This window comes from Bison bison, unplaced genomic scaffold (genome assembly GCF_000754665.1).
Source record: "Bison bison bison isolate TAMUID 2011002044 unplaced genomic scaffold, Bison_UMD1.0 scf7180017864470, whole genome shotgun sequence".
Taxonomy (NCBI): Eukaryota; Metazoa; Chordata; class Mammalia; order Artiodactyla; family Bovidae; genus Bison; species Bison bison.
In genome coordinates, this window is record NW_011495031.1 from 2,396,577 (window position 1) to 2,418,164 (window position 21,588).

General features: G+C 38.2%; 1 protein-coding gene across 4 annotated transcripts in view; it reads right to left on the reverse strand.

Moving 5' to 3' along the window:
* PPHLN1 (periphilin 1) overlaps window positions 1–21,588 on the reverse strand; it is a 179,548-nt gene that overhangs the window by 151,341 nt on the left and 6,619 nt on the right. For 2 of the 4 annotated variants that reach the window (XM_010860759.1, XM_010860762.1), the window contains exon 2: window positions 12,226–12,317. In XM_010860759.1, the coding sequence (XP_010859061.1) occupies window positions 12,226–12,317 (92 nt within the window). Of the gene's footprint in view, window positions 1–12,225; window positions 12,318–13,445; window positions 14,060–15,313; window positions 15,395–21,588 lie in introns of those variants that run through there. The other 2 variants (XM_010860760.1, XM_010860761.1) reach the window with 2 other exon arrangements.

Below are 21,588 nucleotides of genomic sequence, written 5' to 3' on the forward strand. Positions count from 1 at the left end.
TGATCTTCGTTTTCTGAATGTTGAGCTTTAAGCCAACTTTTTCACTCTCCACTTTCACTTTCATCAAGAGGCTTTTGAGTTCCTCTTCACTTTCTGCCATAAGGGTGATGTCATCTGCATATCTGAGGTTATTGATATTTCTCCCGGCAATCTTGATTCCAGCTTGTGCTTCTTCCAGCCCGGCGTTTCTCATGATCTACTCTGCATAAAAGTTATATGCAATATATATTTTATATATATATATTTTTTATATATATATAATATATATTTTTTATATATATATAATCATGGCAAATAGATGGGGGGAAAAAATGCTCACTGCAGATGGTGACTGGAGCCATGAAACTAAAACATGCTTGCTCCTCAGAATAAAAGCTATGACACACTTAGACATCATATTAAAAAGCAGAGACATTAGTTTGCCAACAAAGGCCCATCTAGTCAAGGCTATGGTTTTTACAGTAGTCATGTATGGATGGAAGAGCTGGACCATAAAGAAAGCTGAGCATCAAAGAACCAACGCTTTTGATCTGTGGTGCTGAAGAAGACTTTTGAGAGTCCCTTGGACTGCAAGGAGATCAAAGCAGTCAATCCTAAAGGAAATCAGTCCTGAATATTCATTGGAAGGACTGATGCTGAAGTGGAAGCTCCAATATTTTGGCTACCTGATGTGAAGAACTGACTCATTGGAAAAGACCCCAAAGGTAGGAAAGATTGAAGGCAGGAAGAGAAGGGGACGACAGAGGAAGAGATGATTGAATGGCATCACCGACTCAATGGACATGAGTTTGAGTAAGTTTGAGTAAGCTCCGGGAGTTGGTGATGGATAGGGAAGCATGCAAGCAGGCATGCAGTCACAAAGAGTGGGACACGACTGAGCAACTGAACTGTCTGAACTGAACTGAAGGAATTTCTCACTCTTCTATGGCAAAAACCACAATTATGACATAAATTCCAAGTATTTAGATGCTGTACATTAACAACACCTATACCATTTTTCAACCAATGACCTACTGGTTCCCAATCAGACACTTTCAAAGAAACTTCTTGTGGATACCAAGGACAACAAGTATAAATCACCATAAGAAGTTTAGTTAAGTCTGAATCAGAAAACTTACAACCACTAATGGCAAGCAGAAAAGAAAGCTGATGCTTATGAGCAAGCTGTCGAGGAGAAAGTTACCCAGAGTGGAAAGCGAAAGTACCGCACATCTAGAAGGCTTCATTCTGTCATTAGTCTTAAAGGCCATAGTTTCTACCTGGAAGAGCAGATGTCCTTTTCCCTTGCTCAGGCTTGAGCAAGCAAACCTTCACATGGTCCCTGTTTGGCCACCAAATGTGGCAGAGTCACACTGGGTTAGTTCTCACAAACACATAGGATTATAAGAGAGTGCGGGGAGAGCTCAGAGAAAAAGCTGAGAGCTTATTTACTGGTAATTTATCTTGTAATCTTTAACTAAGAACAGTAAATCAAGACAAAGACCAGAACTCTGGGATTAAGGAAGTTACCTCCCAGAGGTCTGGAGGAAATCACATGAGAGTCCTAAAGAAAGGTCTCTGAAGATAAGTGGGATTGCTCTACAAGGAGAACAGTGTCTTGCTAATGCTGACATGTCAGCCAGACCATCTAACTTAAGGGCAGGGGAAAGACCAAGCAAGGAAGAGAGAATGAGTAAGATTAAATTCCAAGAGACATTTCTGAGAAAGCAGTAAAATATGGTTCCCAAATAAACTTAACTACTTCTTTTAAGTTATAGTATTATGATTTTTTACACTTTCATATTTGTCATTATCTTAGAGACAAGACAATTTCTTCCACATGGCTCTCTGCATTTCTGGAATAAGGACTATTCACAGTTTGCCTGTGCTAACAGAAATCTGACCAAGATACATATCAAATGATTTTTCCAATTTTAAATCTGAAATGGTGATTGTGTTTTGTTAGAAAACCAATTATTCCTTCACTTTCTATAAATTCCAATTCACTATAAATACCTGTTATGAAAAACACTTGCATTTTAGTTTAAGTAAAAGCACCAAGTTTGATGTTTTGTTTGATTCAATACATAAATGTATATCAAATTCTCCACACTAATGTTCATTCTTATTACTAATTGGGTACAAATTATCAAGATTACAGTTCTTTAAAAACATTTCTTTTCCATTGTCATTAAAATATACTTTGTATTCATTTTAACACAAAAACATTTTATTTTAATACATAAGCACCTCTTCTTAAGCATCTTTCTTTTTTGAGACATAATGAAATATTTCCATTTGAAATAAAGTATCTTGAATTTACTTGAAACTAATCCAAGAAAGAGCAAAGTGGTGAAAGCATAGACTAAAGAAGATGACCTTGAGTTGATAAATACCATTTGAATAATTTGTCTGTGGGGAGTTCATTACGTCATTTTGTCTACTTTTAAATACTTAATTTTCACCGTTATAAATAAAAAGTCAAAAACAACTAAAACACATTAACCTACCACCAAAGTAACTAAGTACAATGGTATATGTAACTACTCAACTGCCAGATTTCCTGACACAATCAACTTGGTATGAATGGAAGTTTCATGGCACAGAAACCTTGATCTTATTCACTGCCCTATTCCCAGCACTTGGAGTATTACTTGGCACATAGCAAGTACCACATACATAATATACATTCCAGTTTGCATCTTAGTTTTATACTACTGTTGGCATCACATGCTTTTTACCAGAAAAATACAACACCTAACTAAAAAATTCGATTACCCACAAGTCTAGAGGACTTCTGCTTTCAAAAGCTTGAGGTTTCCTCACTCCGATCCTTCATGCTTTAGACACATATCTGTATTGTAGGGCTTGCCTGGTGGCTCAGTGGTAAAGAATCTGCCTGCCAAAGCAGGAGACACAGGTTTGATCCCTCTATCAGGAAAATCCCCTGGAGAAGGAAACAGCAACCCACTCCAGAATTCCTGCCTGCGAAATCCCATGAACAGAAGAGCCTGGCGAGCTACAGTCCACGGAGTAGCAAAGAGTCAGACATGACTTAGGGACTAAGCAACACAACATCTGCATTGTAGCACTTACTGGTTTAATTCACTCACTGAATTTTCAATGAAATATTGATATCTCTGGGTCATTTCAACGGCTTTTGGGAATAATATGTCAAATATCCGAAGCTGGAACTGTCCCCAGAAAACTAGAACACATTACAGGATGTAGCTGAGAACTGATCCTGTCTCTCTGGAAACAGTGACAACGAAACGAAAGCTCATGTAATTCTCTCCGCCAAAAAAATTAAACACCTCCTAGGGCAGCTCTACACAAAGGAACATTTCTAAATCAAAACTCAGCAAATGCACACTTAAGATTTTGCATCTAATGTATGTAATTTTTACCGTTACACTCAAAACAAATTGCACTTCAGCTGATGATATGCATGTTTAAGTAGCTAATGGAAAGTCTAGTGCTGTCCACAGTTTACTTCGAAATGCATCCCTCAAATCTGATGGACTCGGTGTACTTATAAAGGACAGACAGATGGATAAAGACATGATAAAGAAAGTTTAGTAAAATGTTAATAGTTGAATCTAAATCATGAATAAATGGATGTTCACTATAAAATTCAACTTTGCTGTAGGTCTGAAAATTTTCATAAGGTAATGATAAAAGTTGTATTTACATGAACACTTACTAGATGATAAAATGTAAGGTATGAAAAGAATTAAAATTATGCAAGTGCACACTTTAAAAGTGTTTCATGAAATAAGAGTGGGGAGAAGAGGAATATTTCCACATTAACATACTTTTAGCAATATTATCTAGAATATGTAAATAACTGAATTACTAAGTTTAGTAGACTTGATTACTTATTTCAAGTTGGATAAAAAAAAGATCTCAATGTTATTTGGAGTAAATTTAAATTTGAGAATATATGGAACAAATATATGTACCATATATTATCTACAAGATCTTAGAAATTAACAAACTCATGTTCTGAATTCACTAAAAAATTTATTTCCAACTCACTATAGTCTCCAGGAGAGAAATAACCAATGAAATGAACAGTACAAACATTCAACTAACTCAAGGAAAGAAATATTGTTATGTAACTATTTAATTATAAAACCTAATTATATAACTCAAAACTAACTAAATATGATAGAAAAAAATCTTTTAAATTTTTTTTTCCCCTTGGCTGTACCCTACAGTACATGGGATCTTAGCCTTCTGACCAAGGTTTGACCCCAGTAATGGCAGTGAAAGCACCAAGTCCTAACCTCTGGACTGGCAGAGAACTCCCCCAAAATAAAAATTTTTTTAAATGTTGCTGCTCAATCCCATGGACGGAGGAGCCTGGTGGGCTGCAGTCCATGGGGTCGCTAGGAGTCGGACACGACTGAGCGACTTCACTTTCACTTTTCACTTTCATGAATTGGAGGAGACAATGGCAACCCACTCCAGTGTTCTTGCCTGGAGAATCCCAGGGACGGGGGAGCCTGGTGGGCTGCTGTCTATGGGGTCGCACGGAGTCGGACATGACTGACACGACTTAGCAGCAGCAGCAGCAGCAGCTCATCACTACCCTCAATCTTTATAATGTTCACTGCCACCAAGATTAGAAAATCCTTTACTTGACATACATTTGTTAACAGAAGAAGCCAAGTAGAAATAGACAGGACTACTTCAGTTTCAGTTACATTACAGTGCCCAGAATATAAACCACTAGGGTTTTGATCCTAGTTTCCAAACTTTATAACCCCTGCTGCTGCTAAGTCACTTCAGTCGTGTCTGACTCCGTGCGACCCCATGGACTGCAGCCCACCAGGCTCCTCCGTCCATGGGATTTGCCAGGCAAGAGTACTGGGGTGGGTTGCCATTGCTTTCTCCTAAAAATCTGAAATAAGCCAACAGAAAATGGACACTTTATGTTGCAACTTCATTACAATGTTCCACATTTTCTATCTGTTCCCTATCAGGCTAACAAGGTGGACTTCCACAACCCGAAACTTACTGGTATCTAAAAGCCATTGTCACAAAACTTTTATCAAGGCTACAAAGTCAGATAAGCTCATAGAAATTACAGATTAAACAGAAAGCATATTTTTAAAAATAAAGGTCTTATGGACATCTAAAAGTTAAATGTGGATGTCCTGTCATAATCAATGGCCTTCCAATAAAAGAATGTGCAGATTGTGTGTAAAATACTTCTTTGGGCTTAAGTCTCCTATTTATCTACTCAAATTTAAAACCAAATAAAAATTTATGTGAACTACCTTACAAGTAACTTATTATCAATACAGAGGAATTTTTAAGTGCTCTAAAGTACTAAATAATAACTGGTATATTTGTCAAGTTGCAACTGAGGATAAGCTTTCCAATACTCAAATAAAGTGTAATTTAACATCAGCACCAAGATATATGTGTCCAGTTGCCTTCTAGGTTAATCAAACCCAGAAGTTCACAAAATAGATACTTTACAACTGAAGTCATACTAGTGTAGTAGGTACCATCTCAAGTCCCTATTTGATGTCATACTTAATGTCACAGCAATAGTTTTTCAAACATATTTCTGGTGTATCAGACTTGAGAATGAATGGGACAATGGGACAAAGGAAAGTAATAAAAAAGAGAGAGAGAGAAATGCAATAAAATAATTTTGTTAGAGCAGAGAACCCAAACATACAAAATAAAATAGAACATTAACTTTCTCTATCTCAGACACTAGTGAGAGTGGGTTCTCAATTGTTGAAGGATCTGCTAAAGCTTTATATTTAGGAAAAAAATATATTCTGTCCTTTCAACCACAACTGGGTGCCATTTCTGCTTTGGCTCAGCCTCTTTATTCTTTCTGTAACTACTTCTCTGCTCTTCCCCAGTAGTATATTGGACACCTACTGACCTGGGGGCGGCGCTCATCTTTCAAATTTTTACATGAAGTTTTATTGAGGTATGACATTCATCTAAAAAAGTATACTAACTGTAAATGTTATTTTTGGATAAATTTTCACAAGGTTATCACACTGCGTAACTACCACCCAGATCAAGAAACAACATTCCTAGCATGGCAAAAGCCTTTCTGTGCACTCTCCCAGTCACCACCTCTGTCTCCCAAAAGTCACCTCTTTCCTGGCTAGTTCTGCCTATCTTGAAACTTTATATAAAAGGAAACACATACGATATACACTTTTGTTTCAGTATTGTTTGTGAGGTTCACACATGTTGCTGCATTTGACAGCAGTCCATTCTTTCTCATTGCTGTATAACTGCACAATTAATTTATCCACACTGTTGGATATCTGGATTGTTGCCAGTTTGTAGCTCTTATGCACAATGCTGCTAGGGAATGATCTTGTACATGTCAATATTACACAACAATACAGTTTTTAAAATATAATTAAATGATTTTGTAACCAAATATTTATAAATTTTTAATATGATTTTATTAGGTCCAAGTAACAATTACAACTCTATGTACATTCCCAGTTTGTATCACTGAAACATTTTAACCTAAGAATTCTGCCAGCCCATGAAATTAGATGTGAATAGAAAACTACTTTTCCACCTAAATGGAGAAGGCAATGGCAACCCACTCCAATACTCTTGCCTGGAGAATCCCATGGATGCAGAAGCCTGGTGGGCTGCAGTCCATGAGGTCGCTAAGAGTCGGACACGACTGAGCGACTTCCCTTTCACTTTTCACTTTGATGCATTGGAGAAGGAAATGGCAACCCACTCCAGTGTTCTTCCCTGGAGAATCCCAGAGATGGGGGAGCCTAGTGGGCTGCCGTCTATGGGGTCGCACAGAGTCGGACACGACTGAAGCAACTTAGCAGCAGCAGTTTCCACCTAAAAGCAGGCAACAAACAACACAACAGCAGGAGGACTATCTGTGGCTTTGCCACTAACAGAAATCACAGATATTTTTATACCATGTTCCAGCTGTTTGCAGATACCTCAAGAGTATCATTTACACTCATCACTCCTTTGAAACCATAGCAATGAAATCCCTACCATTACATCTTGCTTGACATCTAACGACCTACTAAAGAAGTATATACTACTATATCACAAGTATGATTTTTAATAGTTTAGGCTGTAATAATAACTGTAAGTAATAGGCTTCACCAGATTGCTAAAGGGTTCCATGTCATAGAGAAAGATAAAAGCCTCCATTTTTTTCTTTAAACTGAAATGCAGGTATAACATAAAAGGCAAAGGGATAATTTTCCAAGAGCCATCAAAGGAGTACAACATATTGAGGGGAAAGGAAGGCTTTAAATTAATAACCATAATAAGTGTTCACCAGAAAATCTGTAATGTGTGATTCTTACGGAGAGAGGATGTGAGAATACAGACTTTATAGAGTAAGACAAACTGATTGGGGGAATGGAGAGATCAATCTAACGGAATTAAAATAGGAGAGGAATGAACTTGGACAAGGTCTGTGCATGTTCTGTGCTCCAAAAGGAGAAAAGCAGTCTGGATTCCTCCCCATCTAGGAGGAGACTAGTAGCCAGAGAACTTAACAAAGTAAGATTTACCTTTAGACTTACAGTTGAATACATATAATCTGATTTCACAGACACTTATGTAAAAACATATCTCCCTATCTGCATACAGCTGATGAAATTATTTTACAAAGGAAAAAATACCTCTGTTTCACTTGACACACACAAAAATGGCATAAAATGAAAATGTTTGGCTTTGTTTAGATTTTACTAAAACATCCTCATTCACTGAGGACTTCCCTCTCCTGAAACACAGGAGACCCCGGTTCGATTCCTGGGTAGGGAAGACCTGCTGGAGAAGGGATAGACTACCCACTTCAGTATTCTTGGGCTTCCTTTGTGGCTCAGCTGGTAAAGAATCTGCCTGCAATGTGGGAGATCTGGGTTCGATCCCTGGGTTGGGAAGATCCCCTGAGAAGGGAAAGGCTACCCACTCCAGTATTCTGGCCTGGAGAATTCCATGGACTGTGTAGTACATGAGGTCTGTGACATGCGTCAGACATGACTAAGCAACTTTCACTTTCCCTCACCTGACATCTTTAACTCAACTGTCATCATCAGTGACTTCAGTGCTCAGCCACAATCTGACTTTGACTCTGCAAACAGGAATCACCTGATGAACTTTTAAACAACACTGACATCCAGATTCTATCCACAGAGATCATGACTTCATTAGCTAGGGAGGACCCATTCACTGGTGCTTAAGAGTTCTCCAGCTGAATCTAATGTACAGTGAGGACTGACAGCTCTAATTTATATCACTGATCCAAAATCTAACCTCAAAGTTCTGTTAATCTCAACTCCAATAACCTTCACCTATCCTCATTCCTACCACATACCCTGAACTTCAGTACCCAGAACTGCTCCATTTTGGAAACTCTACATTCCAAAGTATTCATTGCTTATCTTCCCGCCATACCTGGTCTTCAACCTCACAGAGACTCTCCTGTCCTTCAGCCTCCAACCGCTTTCAATTTACTGTCTGTCTCACAGCCTTATCCCCTTCCTAATCGGTCCATTCCACATAACACAGCACCTCAACAATTCTGTCCTCCCTGGGTCCATCACTCATCTTGCAATCTCAAATCAATACAACTTGCTTTCGCTACTCCCAAATTGGTGCCCCTACAAAATTTAAGCTTATAGACCTTCAGCAGCAGCGTCTCTAAACGTCTCTGGTCAGGAGAGCCCTACGATGGCCATGCCAAAACCCCAGTCCTGGCCCCAATCTCCCTCTACCTCCTCCGCTTTCAACAAATCATCTTGCCACCTCTTACTTTACATAAAAATAAAGGCCTCGACATATGAACTTTCTCAAGTTGATTCTCACACAGACAATGACCTTACTAGAGATTAGAGGGTCCTACCCATTGGTCTTTTGTTGTTGTCTAGTCACCAAGTCATGTCCGACTCCCTGCAACCCCACAAGCTGCAGCACGCCAGGCCTCCTTGTCCCACACCATCTCCCAGAATTTGCCCAAGTTCATGTCCATCCAGCCATCTCATCCTCTGACACCCTCTTCTTTTTGCCCTCAATCTTTCCCAGCAACAGGGACTTTTCCAAAGAGTTGTCTGTTCACATCAGGTGACCAAAATACTGGAGCTTCAGCTTCAGCATCAGTCCTTCCAATGAGTATTCAGGGTTCATTTCCTTTAAGATTGACTGCCTTGATCTCCATGATGTTCAAAGGACTTTTAGGAATCTTCTCCAGCACCACAGTTTAAAGGCATCAATTTTTTGGTGCTCTGCCTTCTTTATGATCCAGCTCTCACAACCATACATGACCACTGGGAAGGCCATAAACTTGACTATATGAACCTTTGTTGGCAGAATGTCTCTGCTTTTCAACATACTGTCTAGGTTTATCATAGCTTTCATGCCAAGAAGCAATTGTCTTCTGATTTCATGGCTGCAGTCACCATCTGCAGTGATTTTAGAGCCCAAGAAGAGGAAATCAGTCACTGCTTCCACCTTTTCCCCTTCTATTTCCCATGAAGTGACGGGTCCAGATGCCATGATCTTAGTTTTTTTAATATTTAGTTTTAATCCAGCTTTCTCACTCTCCTCCTTCACCCGCATCAGGAGGTTCTTTAGTTCCTCTTTGCTTTCTGCCATTAGAGTGGTATCATCTGCATATCTGAGGTTGTTGATATTCCTCCTGCCTATCTTGATTTCAGCTTGTAACTCATCCAGCCTGACATTTCTCCTGATGTGCTCAGCATATAGGTTAAACAAACATGGTGACAACAGACAGCCCTGCTGTGCTCCTTTCTAAACCCTAAACCAATCAGTTGTTCCACACCAGGTTCTAACTGTTGCTTCTTGACCCGGGTGCAGACAGGTAAGATCATCTGGTATTTCCATCTCCTTAAGAGCTTTCCACAGTTTGTTATGGTCCACAAGTCAAAGGCTTTAGTGTAGTCAGTGAAGCAGAGGTAGATGTTTTTCTTGAATTCCCTTGCTTTCTCCATGATCCAGCAAATGTTGGCAATTTGATCTCTGGTTCCTCTGCCTTTTCCCTTGTGGCTCAGCTGGTAAAGAATCCGCTCGCCAATGTAGGCGACCTGGTTTCAATCCCTGGGCTGGGAAGATCCCCTGGAGAAGGGAAAGGCTACCCACTCCAGTATTTTGGCCTGGAGAACTCCATGGACTGTATAGTCTGTGGGGTTGCAAAGAGTTGGACACAACTGAGTGACTTTCACTTTCACTTTCCTCTGCCTTTTCTAAATACAACTTGGATGTCTGGAAGTTCATGGTTTGTGTAACACTGAAGCCTAGCATGCAAAATTTTAAGGGTGAACTTACTAGCATAGGAGATGAGTGCAGCTGTCCGATGGTTTGAACGTTCTTTGGTACTGCCCTTCTTGGGAACTGAAATGAAGATTGACCTTCTCCAGTCCTGTGGCCACTGCTGGATCTTCCAGATTTGCTGACATATTCAAGTTATGACACTAATAAACTGATTCCTATCTTAAAATGCACTCCTCCCCATCTTATTTAAACCAGCTTCTTTGCTTAGCAATAGCCTCTGGGCAGGTCTCTTGGCTTTCAATTTTAACAGCTCTTTAAGCCAACTCCCACTGCAGTGTGTTCTATCATTAAAATACTCGTAGCATGTACACACAGTGCAGAATAGTGTCATGAAGGTTTTATGTCGTAACTTTCTCCATGATTTTATCATGGGTATTTCCCATTGTTATATGAAACTGTATTTCCACATATAAATTTCTGTCTACATTTTAAGGCTCTACTAAGCTCTATAAATGTTATACTATTCAACACTTAAAATTGTTTTGAAGACTAGGAAGTTTATACCTCACTTACAGTAAGCAGGCACTAGCTAAATAGATAATCACAATAAATTATCATTTAAAGTAAGTCATCTTCTCTCTAAATATACCTTACTTTATAATCTGAAGCCATGTAAATGTGTTACAGAAGCTTTCATAGTGGCTCAGCAGTAGAGACTCCAGTATTTCTGCCTGGCAAATCCCACAGACTAAGAAGCCTGGTGAGCTTCATTCCATGGGGTCACAAAGAGTCGCACGTGACTCAGTGACTAAACAACAACAAATGTGTTACATTAAAAAAATCTAACTAGAAAAGAAAAAAAACAAAGTAAAACAAACCCAACGATACATATTCAGTTAATGGCATAACCACACAGAAAACCCTGTTAAGTATCCCAAATTTCTAATAGGATCTATCCATAGGAGAGTAAGGGAACTAAAAACAATCATTTTTAAAAAAATAATTCATACCTTTTCCCATTGCTGCATTAATCCTACATTTTGTTTATCACTTGTTTGTTCTAGGTAAACTATAAAATAATCCTATCAAGCTGAAAATATTTTTAAATTGAGATATGTATTAGAAATATCAAGTCTGTAAGCTAACCTGGAAAAAATGACATTTGGTAATAATTAAATCTGCCCCTTCTGAAATATGGTAGGCCTCTTCATTTTTCCACCTTAAATGACTTTAGATCAACCCCAAAGTAAGCTGTAACCTAGCAGAAATGACAATCATGAAGGTGGTATCACCCACCTAAGAGGGTTAGAGGATTTACTTATAGAAGTAAAAAACAATTAACATATAAACAAATATTTGTGCCTTTTGATGGTGTATAATGAATCCATAATATACTCATATACCATCACCATGAGCCCAATCCCCCTAAGCAAAAGTTTAAGACTGACCGCTTCTTGAACTTCCCCAGATCCTCCCTTGGATCTCTATGGAGGATTTTGAGGAGAGAGAAAGAACATACACCATTCAATAAACATGAGTGCCTACTATGTGCCAGGTTATAAACACAGTGCTGGGAATAAAAAGCAAAACAGCAAGCTCCTTGAGCAAAGAAAAGGACTGGCTCAAACTACTAACTCCCAGAGCAACCAAGAGAAAAGCAGCAGAAGAGCACACCAGAAGCTACCTGCCTGTCCCTGAGGTGCCCCTTGCTGAAATACTTCTTTGTTAACTGATGGTCTGAGTTTTATCAAACCTCGAATTTTCTTCACAAATTACAATCAATACAAGCCCTCCCTTTTAGAAATTTAAATAAGAGATATAAACTATAGCTTTTCTACATAAATAAAATGTTATCTTTTATTTTCAAACTTTTGACTTTTAAAAGCTTGATCTACCTCCATTTCAGTTAGCTTTGACAGAGAAAATTCACTTGGACACTAGGTTTTGAATTATTCTAATGTAAGAACAACTTACACTGGGGTGACTTCGAGGAGATACTCTTTCTCTTGGAAGTCTTTCATAGTCATATCGTCCCTCAGAGCACATTTCATTTCCTCTGTAAGCCACTAAAGGATAAAAAAAGAAACCAGAGAATAATGGGTTTTAGGTTACTAGGAAATAAGTAAGAAAAGGAAAAGGTAAGTTATTACATTCTGATCCAAATATTTTCTAGAGACACTTAAGGGGGAATAAATGTAAGTGATCAAAAGGAAAAAAGAATGATTACAACAATTCTTCAAAAATAATTCTGAAATTTTCTTTAAAAGAAAAATGTAATAAACAGTCCCACCTTTCTTCAATTTCCAAGGCTATGAAAAGCTTCAAAGACTATATGCCCATCAACTATGGGAAGATTCATACGACCACAAGTTTTCCATTCTCATAGAGTAAAAATTAGAAAAGATTCATTTTAATGAGTAGTATGAGAGACTGATCAGCAAAGCTGAATGATGTGTACAACTGCAGCTTCATCTTTTCTACATCCTTAAGAGCTTACTGTCTCTCTGCACATCCAATGAAGTGGTTTTACCTGGAAAAAATACTAAGTAAACAATCCTGTAAAAACACACTCAACAAACCCTGAAAGAAACCACTCTTGATTTTTTTTCAAATCTATAATCTCATTTTAATGCCAAGGCACCTTTGTAAAATTTGAAATTAAAAGTTCTGCCAGGATTCTTCACATGTGGGAGGCAGAGAGAGACTCCAACTTTGACAGAGAGCTGACACATTCTGGGTAGAGAGCTAATGTAGTGTGATACAGAGTCCTGATGAAAGAGCATCTGCGAACAAATTAACAATGCAAACAAGAAAGAAGATGAGAATAGGGTGCAGGAAACAGCCCAAAAGTCATTTACACAAAACACTTAGTTGAGGAGTTGGCAAATGTTTCTGTAAAGGACCAGACAAATATTTTTGGCACTGCAGGTCACAGGTCTCTGTTACAACTGCTCAATTCTGCTATTTCATAACATGAAAGCAGTCACAGGCAATATATATAAATGTATGGGTGTGGCCATGCTCCAAAAACATTCTATCTACAAAAACAGGCAGGTAGCCCCAGAGTAGATGACAAATGTTTAACAGGATAGAACTGAAAGAGGGTAAAGTACTCATGGAGCAGTATAGATCTGTGAACCATACTGATGAGTAGACAGATGATCTTGAGCAAGAAGCAAAAATGGGACAGGTACCAAGTTAGGGCCTTTTAGTTCACGGAAAACAAGGCAACAAGTCCACATGCGTAGTCCACAGATCTGTGAAGAAGAAAAATATTTCAAAGACACACATTAAGAGATTTTTGGTGATTCTTTATGATGGAATACTAAGGGGGAGAAAAAAGAATGAACATCCCGGTTTGGCAGCACAGAACTGTAATATTCTAGGTTAGTTTAGGCTAAAGGAAAAATAAAGCCTGGAAGATGAGAGCAATATTTTTTAACACTATCATAGTCAACCTTAATTTTCTCTTTAAAAAAAAAACAAAACTATAATGTGTTCTAATACAAACAGACCAAATAAAACTAACTAACTAACCAAAGGTGCCAGGGGAAATCTTAAGTTATAAATTAGCTTTTACTATTATGAATAAATTAACCTGAATTCCAACTCTATAATCAGACATTATTAACAATGTTATTTCAAAGTAAACAGTCTTTCAGGTAGAAGAATTGATGGAAGCTTAAAAGGAACTGTCAACATTACTTCTCCTCTCCTACCTTTACTGAATCCAGGTTTCAGTAAAAAAAGTTTCAATCTAAACAATGAGTTAGGTTTTATCCTACTTAAGATATAGTACACAGCAACAAACTGAAATCAAATCGCAGGGAAAAAAAAAAACCCAACCACCCTAAAGAAAAACAGATATATGACATAGTTTACAAAAAAAAGGAATGCAACTGCTCAATCTTTTGAAAAGATGCTCACCTTTCTGCAAAATAAAGCTGAAAACTAAAACTTTAATGGTGCAAAGCTCTGCAAAATCTAACTGTTTTGATGAGAATAAGAAAAGTGAAAGTGAAAGTCACTCAGTGGTGTCCAACTCTTTGTGACCCCATGTTTTACACAGTCCATGGAATTCTCCAGATCAGAACACTGGAGTGGCAGCCATTCCCTTCTCCCAGGCATCAAACCCATGTTTCCCGCGTTGCAGGTGGATTCTTTACCAGCTGAGCCACCCAGGAAACCCAAGAATACTGGAGTGGGTAGCCGTTCCCTTCTCCAGAGGATCTTTCGGACCCAGGAATCAAACCGGGGTCTCCTGCATTGCAGGCAGATTCTTTACCAGTTCAGCTACCAGGGAAGCCCAGGGTAAGGAAAGCAACATTCATACATTAATGAAATATAATTTGGAACAGACTGGAAACAATTTGACAGTATCTATTAAAAATGTTAAATACACATACGCTTTGACCTGGCAATTCCCATCTACATTATACTTGTACATGTGCATGGCAAAGACTGAAAGCCACCTAAAATGTCCCTCAGGAGGGTACAGATTAAATGAAATATTATACATTCATATAAAGTAATTCTATGCAACCATGTCAAGGAAAAGTAATATATATAACAACAATAGACTGCTAAGCAAAAAAAAGCAAGGGAAGACTAACATGTAGAGTATGCAGACACCTTGGAAGTAAGAAAGCAGGATATGAACAGACACATACTTATGCATAGACTACTCCTGGGAGTATAAACAAGAGAACCTAACCGTGCCTGCCTCTGGTGAAAATGAGATGGCCGAAGTACAGGAGGGTAAATATTTTCACTGCATGTGTTACACACCTTATTATTATAAAAACAGATAATTGTTTTTAAGGGTCCTGAAAATCATTCAATAAATAAAACATGTCAAGTGATGGCAAAAATTATGAATATAAATTAATGAACTAAAGGAGAACATAAGGAAAAGTAAGATTTTATAATTAATGAGAAAGAAAAACTATAAGAGCTCTAAAGAAATACTATATAGTTTCTTAACAAGATGCATACTAAATTGCTGAAATCTACTGGCTTCCCACACCAACAAAAATGTATGAATAATTACTATTCTACTTACTTGAGTCCTTTCAGGAATCAAATTTAAAGTTGTCAACAATTTCCTGTAGGTGGGGGGGAATTCAGACGCAAGGATTTGTGTCTGTACATACCAATGGAGAAATATAATTAAACTTTCATTCATTTGTACAAGCTCTCAAAATAAAAAATTATGTGCCTTAATAAGCAAAACTCCCTTCAAACACACCTTTGAAAACAGAATATATTATTTTGACCACCAGAGGCCACTCAAGTTTCATAAGAACAACAACATTTTGTTGTCAAGAAGATTTCTAGTCCTAATTTTCTAGTCCTAATTTTGCCAACTGAGAGGTGGACAGGGTATCTCTCTTATCCTTTCTCTGAAAGGACTGCACTAGATGCTGAAGGTCATTTTCACCTAGAAAACTGGCCTTAAAGCATTTCACATATTGAAAGAAAATCTGACATCCTTAGTCTGGAACACCCTACATTTTTATATTGGTAATAAATGGTCCCGTGTTCAAAAGTAATCCCAGTATCAAACCAATAATCATCAGCTCATCAAAGAACACTCAATTTATTAGGTGTTAAGTATGAAGGAAAACTTTTAATGACTTTCCTTCAAAATATACAAAGTACACTGAGCAACCTTACATAAATGAAAAAAGAAAAAAGGCATGTATGACTCATGATGAAATTTGCAAATATCTCAAATATTCTTAACTTTTAAAAAAAGTAACTAACTCTACTCAAGGCTCTAGCTTTATCTACCACTTTGCATGAAATACAAAGGACAGAGGAGTGGCTCACCTAATTTCCGTACAGAAATTCTGAGAAGTGCGTCACTCGCTGAATGAAGATATAAGACTGTATTTATAGTCTTAAATTTATAGGTCACTCTTGATCTAGTTCCCTTTTATTGCCTGGCAGGTTGGAAGACAACAAAAACTTTATTGCAATTACCTCACAGTATTTCTACTTTAATTAATCAATCCACAACTTACAGAAGCTAAGGATGAAAAGTAGCAAAGAAAGTGAAAGTAATTAACTTTGATGAAGCCCAACAACTGGAAATAAAGCAGCTGCTGCTGCTGCTACTAAATCGCATCAGTCGTGTCCGACTCTGTGACCCCATAGAGGGCAGCCCACCAGGCTCCCTGGTCCCTGGGATTCTCCAGGCCAGAACACTGGAGTGGGTTGCCATTTCCTTCTCCAATGGATAAAAGTGAAAACTGAAAGTGAAGTCGCTCAGTCGTGTCTGACTCTTAGAGACCCCATGGACTGCAGCCCACGAGGCTCCTCCATCCATGGGATTTTCCAGGCAAGAGTACTGGAGTGGGGTGCCATTGCCTTCTCCAAATAAAGCAGCTAGAACAAAGCAAAAATTAAGAAACATAATCATAAAGAAAGTCAAAATAGCACTATCTAGAATATACATCATCAAGAGACAAGAGACCAATTAAATTCATTTGTGGAAGAGCTAAGTGTAAAGAAATGAACCACAGAGTTAAAATCCAGAGACAAGAAACGAACTTAAATAAAAGCAAATTTATTAGGTAGGGAGTTACTGTTAACAGGTACGTTATTTCACTTTGGGGAGATGATGAGCCCTGGGTGGTGGTGATGGCTGCACAACGTGATGAACCTAATGCCACCGAATCCTGTGCTCAAGTGGCTAAAACGGAAAATTTTATGTGTATTTTATCACAATTCTGTAAAAAACTTTAACATGAATTTATCCAGCATCAAACTCTCAACTGAATTTGCTGAATATATCTTCTGTAAGGCATCAAACTGTATTCTGAACTTAAATTCTACAACAAACAGCATCCACAAAACAGCTAGATACTACACTACTATTACCAAAACTTCAACTCCTAGTTAAATCTATGACAATTTTGCATGTTTGACTCCATACCTAATGATGCCCCAATATTCACCTTATCAGGAGCTATAAAAATCACAGTTTCAAGTAAAACTGTTTGGTAAATAAAGTAAATTCTCTTTACTTTAAAAAGTTGACATTTTTTAAAGATCTTGATTTAAAATTTCAGTTACTGTAATTATAGCAATGATTTTATAAAAGAAAATTAGTTTCCTTTGGATCTTCCCGACCTAGGGATCAAACCCAGGTCTCCTGCATTCCAGGCAGACGCTTTAACCTCTGAGCCACCAGGGAAGCCCCTTCCTTTACAAATAAAAATACATATTTAATTGTCTATATCACTGTGATTAAATATAAACATTAGGCTATAAAGCAATCTCTTATAATCATTTCACTTTTTTAAGTTATTTCTTACTAGTGAATACACCAAAATATTAATATTTTTAGTGAATTTGTAAATTTGGTGAATTTAGTAAATTTAGTGAATTTTTAGTGAATTTGCAGATATCTAGCTTTTAAACATTCTCTTCCCATACCTATTGCTTTTATAAAACAGCAATAACAAAATATAATCTTTATTATCTAAATTACTATGTATTTTCAGAATAAGTATATAAAATAGTAGAGCACAAGATAGTGGTGAAATTAAATAGAGCTTCGTGTAGCAAAATAATTAGCATCCACTAGTAGAAAACACCCCTTTCATTCTTAAGAAACCTATATAAGTGGGAAATGTAGAAATATAAATAGACAACTCCATATGCAACCATGTACTGTTAGTAAAACAAAACAGAAGACATAGTTTGATGATTACCTGCAAAAGAAAGGAAAAAACAATGGACATAAAGAAAATGGACTTTAGCTAGATTTTAAAATAACAGCAAAGGGAAAAGGTATTAGAGCAGGAGGATATGATGAAGCTAGTGTAGGGCAATGAGGGAAGAATATGCCAGTATCATCTTGAATTCAAAGAGTTTGTGTGTAATTTTTGAAGCATTTAAGAATAAGTGATGAGCACAGCAATTTTCAGAAGAGAGGCACATGTTTATGACATTACCCAATTTAGGCTATTGACCCCTTCTGTAATTGAAGCTCATCAGCTAAATTAAACCAAGGAGCTCAGACTCCCAGCAAAGTGAAGTGATGATGTTTGTTTACCTGTCATCACTTCACTAACCTCCAACCATTAGAGGAGTATCAGAAGTAAACTAGTAAAGTTCTCTAGTCCAACACCACATGAAAACTGAATAATACAACAGAAAAATGGAAGGACCCTCTACATCACAGTTAGGCAGAGAACAGAATTAGAATTCAGTGTTGGGTAGGCTTCAGAAGTTTGCTAATAACCGATACTCCCTTTCATGGATCACAGCCTTGTCATGGGGAAGGGGCTTCGGTAACTCAACGAAGATATGAGCCACGCCATGCAGGGCCACCCAAGATGGACGGGTCAAGTGAAAAGTTCTGACAAAACATGGCCCACTGTAGGAGGAAATGGCAAATCACTCCAGTAATCTTGTTGCGAGAACCATACAAACAGCACAAAAAGGCAAAAAGATATGAAACCGAAAGATGAGTCCCCCAGAAAGGAAGGTGTCCAACACAGAGGAGAGCAGAGGGCAATTACTAACAGCTCCAGAAAGAATGAAGCTGCTGGGCCAAAGTGGAAACAACGCTCAGTTGGGATGTGTTTGGTGGTAAAAATGATGTCTGATGCTATAAAGAAGAATACTGCATGGGAACTTGGAATGTTAGGTCCATGAATCAAGGTAAATTGGATGTGGTCAAGGAAATGGCAAAGAGACATCAAGTGTGAACATCAACATCTTGTGGAATCAGTGAACTAAAATGGACAGGAATGGGTGAATTTAATTTAGATGACCATTATATCTACTACTGTGAGCAAGAATCCCTTTAGAAGAAATGGAGTAGCCCTCATGGTCCACAAGAGAGTCAGGAATGCAGTACTTAGGTACAGTCTCAAAAATGACCAAATGAGCTCAGTTCATTTCCAAGGCAAACCATTCAATATCACAGTAATCCAAGCCTATGCCCCAACCAGTAATGCTAAAGAAGCTGAGGTTGAACAGTTCTATGAAGACCTACAAGACCTTCTAGAACTAACACCAAAAAAAAGATGTTAGTTCTTTTCATCATAGGGGATGGAATGCAAAAGTAGGAAATCAAGAGATCCCTGAAGTAACAGGCAAATTTGGCCATGTAGTACAAAACGGAGCAGGGCAAAGGCTAACAGAATTTCGCCAAGAGGACACACTGATCAAGCAAGCACCCTTTTCCAACAACATAAGAGACGATTTTACACATGGGTATCACCAATGGTCAATATCAAAATCAGACTGATTATATTCTTTGCAGCTGAAGATGGAGAAGTTCTATATAGCCAGCAAAAATCATCAGTTCCTTACTGCAAAATTCAGGCTTAAATTGAAAAAAGTAGGGAAAACCACTAGGCCATTCAGGCACGACCTAAATCAAATCCCTTATGATTATACAATGGAGGTGACGAATATATTCAAGGGATTAGATCAGGTATACAGAGTGCCTGAAGAACTGTGGACAGAGGTTCGTACACTGTATAGGAGGCAGTGACCAAAACCATCCCAAAGAAAAAGAAATGCAAGAAGGCAAAGTGGTTGTCTGAGGAGGCTTTACAAAATAGCTGAGGAAAGAAAAGAAACAAAAGCAGGGAGAAAGGGGAAGATATACCCAACTGAATTGATAGTTCCAGAGAATACTGAGAGATGAGGACTTCTTCAATGAACAATGCAAAAAAAAAAAAAAAACAGAGGAAAACAGTAGAATGGCAAAGACTAGAGATCTCTTCAAGAAAACTGGAGATATCAAGGGACTATTTCATGCAAGGATGGGCACAATACACAACAGAAATGGTAAGGCTCTAACAGAGGCAGAAGAGTTTAAGAAGAGGTGGCAAGAATACACAGAAGAACTATGCAAAGAAGATCTTAATGAAACATATAACCATGCTGGTGTGCTCACTGACGTAGAGCCATACTCCTGGAGTGTGAAGTCAAGTGGCCCTCAGGAAGTATTACCATGAACAAAGCTAGTGGAGATGATGGAATCCCATCAGAGCAATTTAAAATCCTAAATGATAATGCTGTTAAAGTGTTGCACTCAATATGCCAGCAAATTTGAAAAACTCAGCAGTGGCCACAGGACCGGAAAAGGTCAGTTTTCATTCCAATCTCAAAGTAGGGCAGTTTAAACTACTGCACGATTGCACTCATTTTCCATGCTAGTAAGGTGATGCTCAAAGTCCTTCAAGCTAGGCTTCAATAGTATGTGTACCAAGAACTTCAGATGTACAAAGTGGGTTTAGAAAAGGCAGAGGAACCAGAGATCAAATTGCCTACATCCACTGAATCATAGGAAAAGCAAGAGAATTCCAGAAAAATATCGACCTCTGATTCACTGAGTACACTAAAACCTTTGACCATGTGGACCGCAATTTTCCACAAATTGTGGAAAATTCTTGAAGAGATAGGAATACCTGACCACCTTACTTGTCTCCTGAGAAACCTACATACAAGTGGGTCAGAATCAACAGTAGAGCCTTACATGGAACAACTGACTGGTTCAAAACTGGGAAAGGAGTACTTCGAGATTGTATTTTGTCACCCAGCTTATTTAACTTATATGCAAAGTACATCATGCAAAATGCCAGGCTGGATGACTCACAAGCTGGAATCAACATTGACAGTAGAAATATTAACAACCTCAGATATGTAGATGATACCACTTGCCGAGGTCCAGCCCCGGCTGATCCAGGGTATTCGAAGGAGAGACGGCCTAGGCGACCTATTCAAATGTTAATTAGAGATATAAAGAGTAATAGGATGAGGATAGCTCAGTAGGAAAATTCAGTGGAGAAAAGAGGCTGAGTAGCTTGGTTTACGCGGAAAATCAATATAACCCGTGACACCAGGTTAGCTCTGACCACGGAGGCCGCAGGCACCCTCTCGAACAGCGGAAGGTGCCCCACCTTAAGACACCTTCTCGAGTGGGTCTTAGAAGCCCAGGCAAATAAATGGTCGCAGAGGATATCCGCGCTCCAGATGGAGACTTCAGCCAGAATGTGAAAAGAATGACAAGGGGAGACCAAGCGTTGGTGAGCAAGACCCGTAGCTTTATTTTCAACAGGGGCTTATATACCCTAAGTTACCCATAGAGGATAATAGGGGATGCAAAGTCAGCAGTCTTTGACCCTTATCAAAAACCAGGGTTTTTTTCCTGCAAATTTATCGTATACAAATGGTTTAGGTGATTTACATCATCTTCTGGCCAGAAGGCCTATTAACATTTTATGACTCTTGACAAGGACTTATCAACAAAGACTTATTTTCTCTAAGAGTAATTATTTTAAGGTTTGGCGCCATCTTCCGAAGATA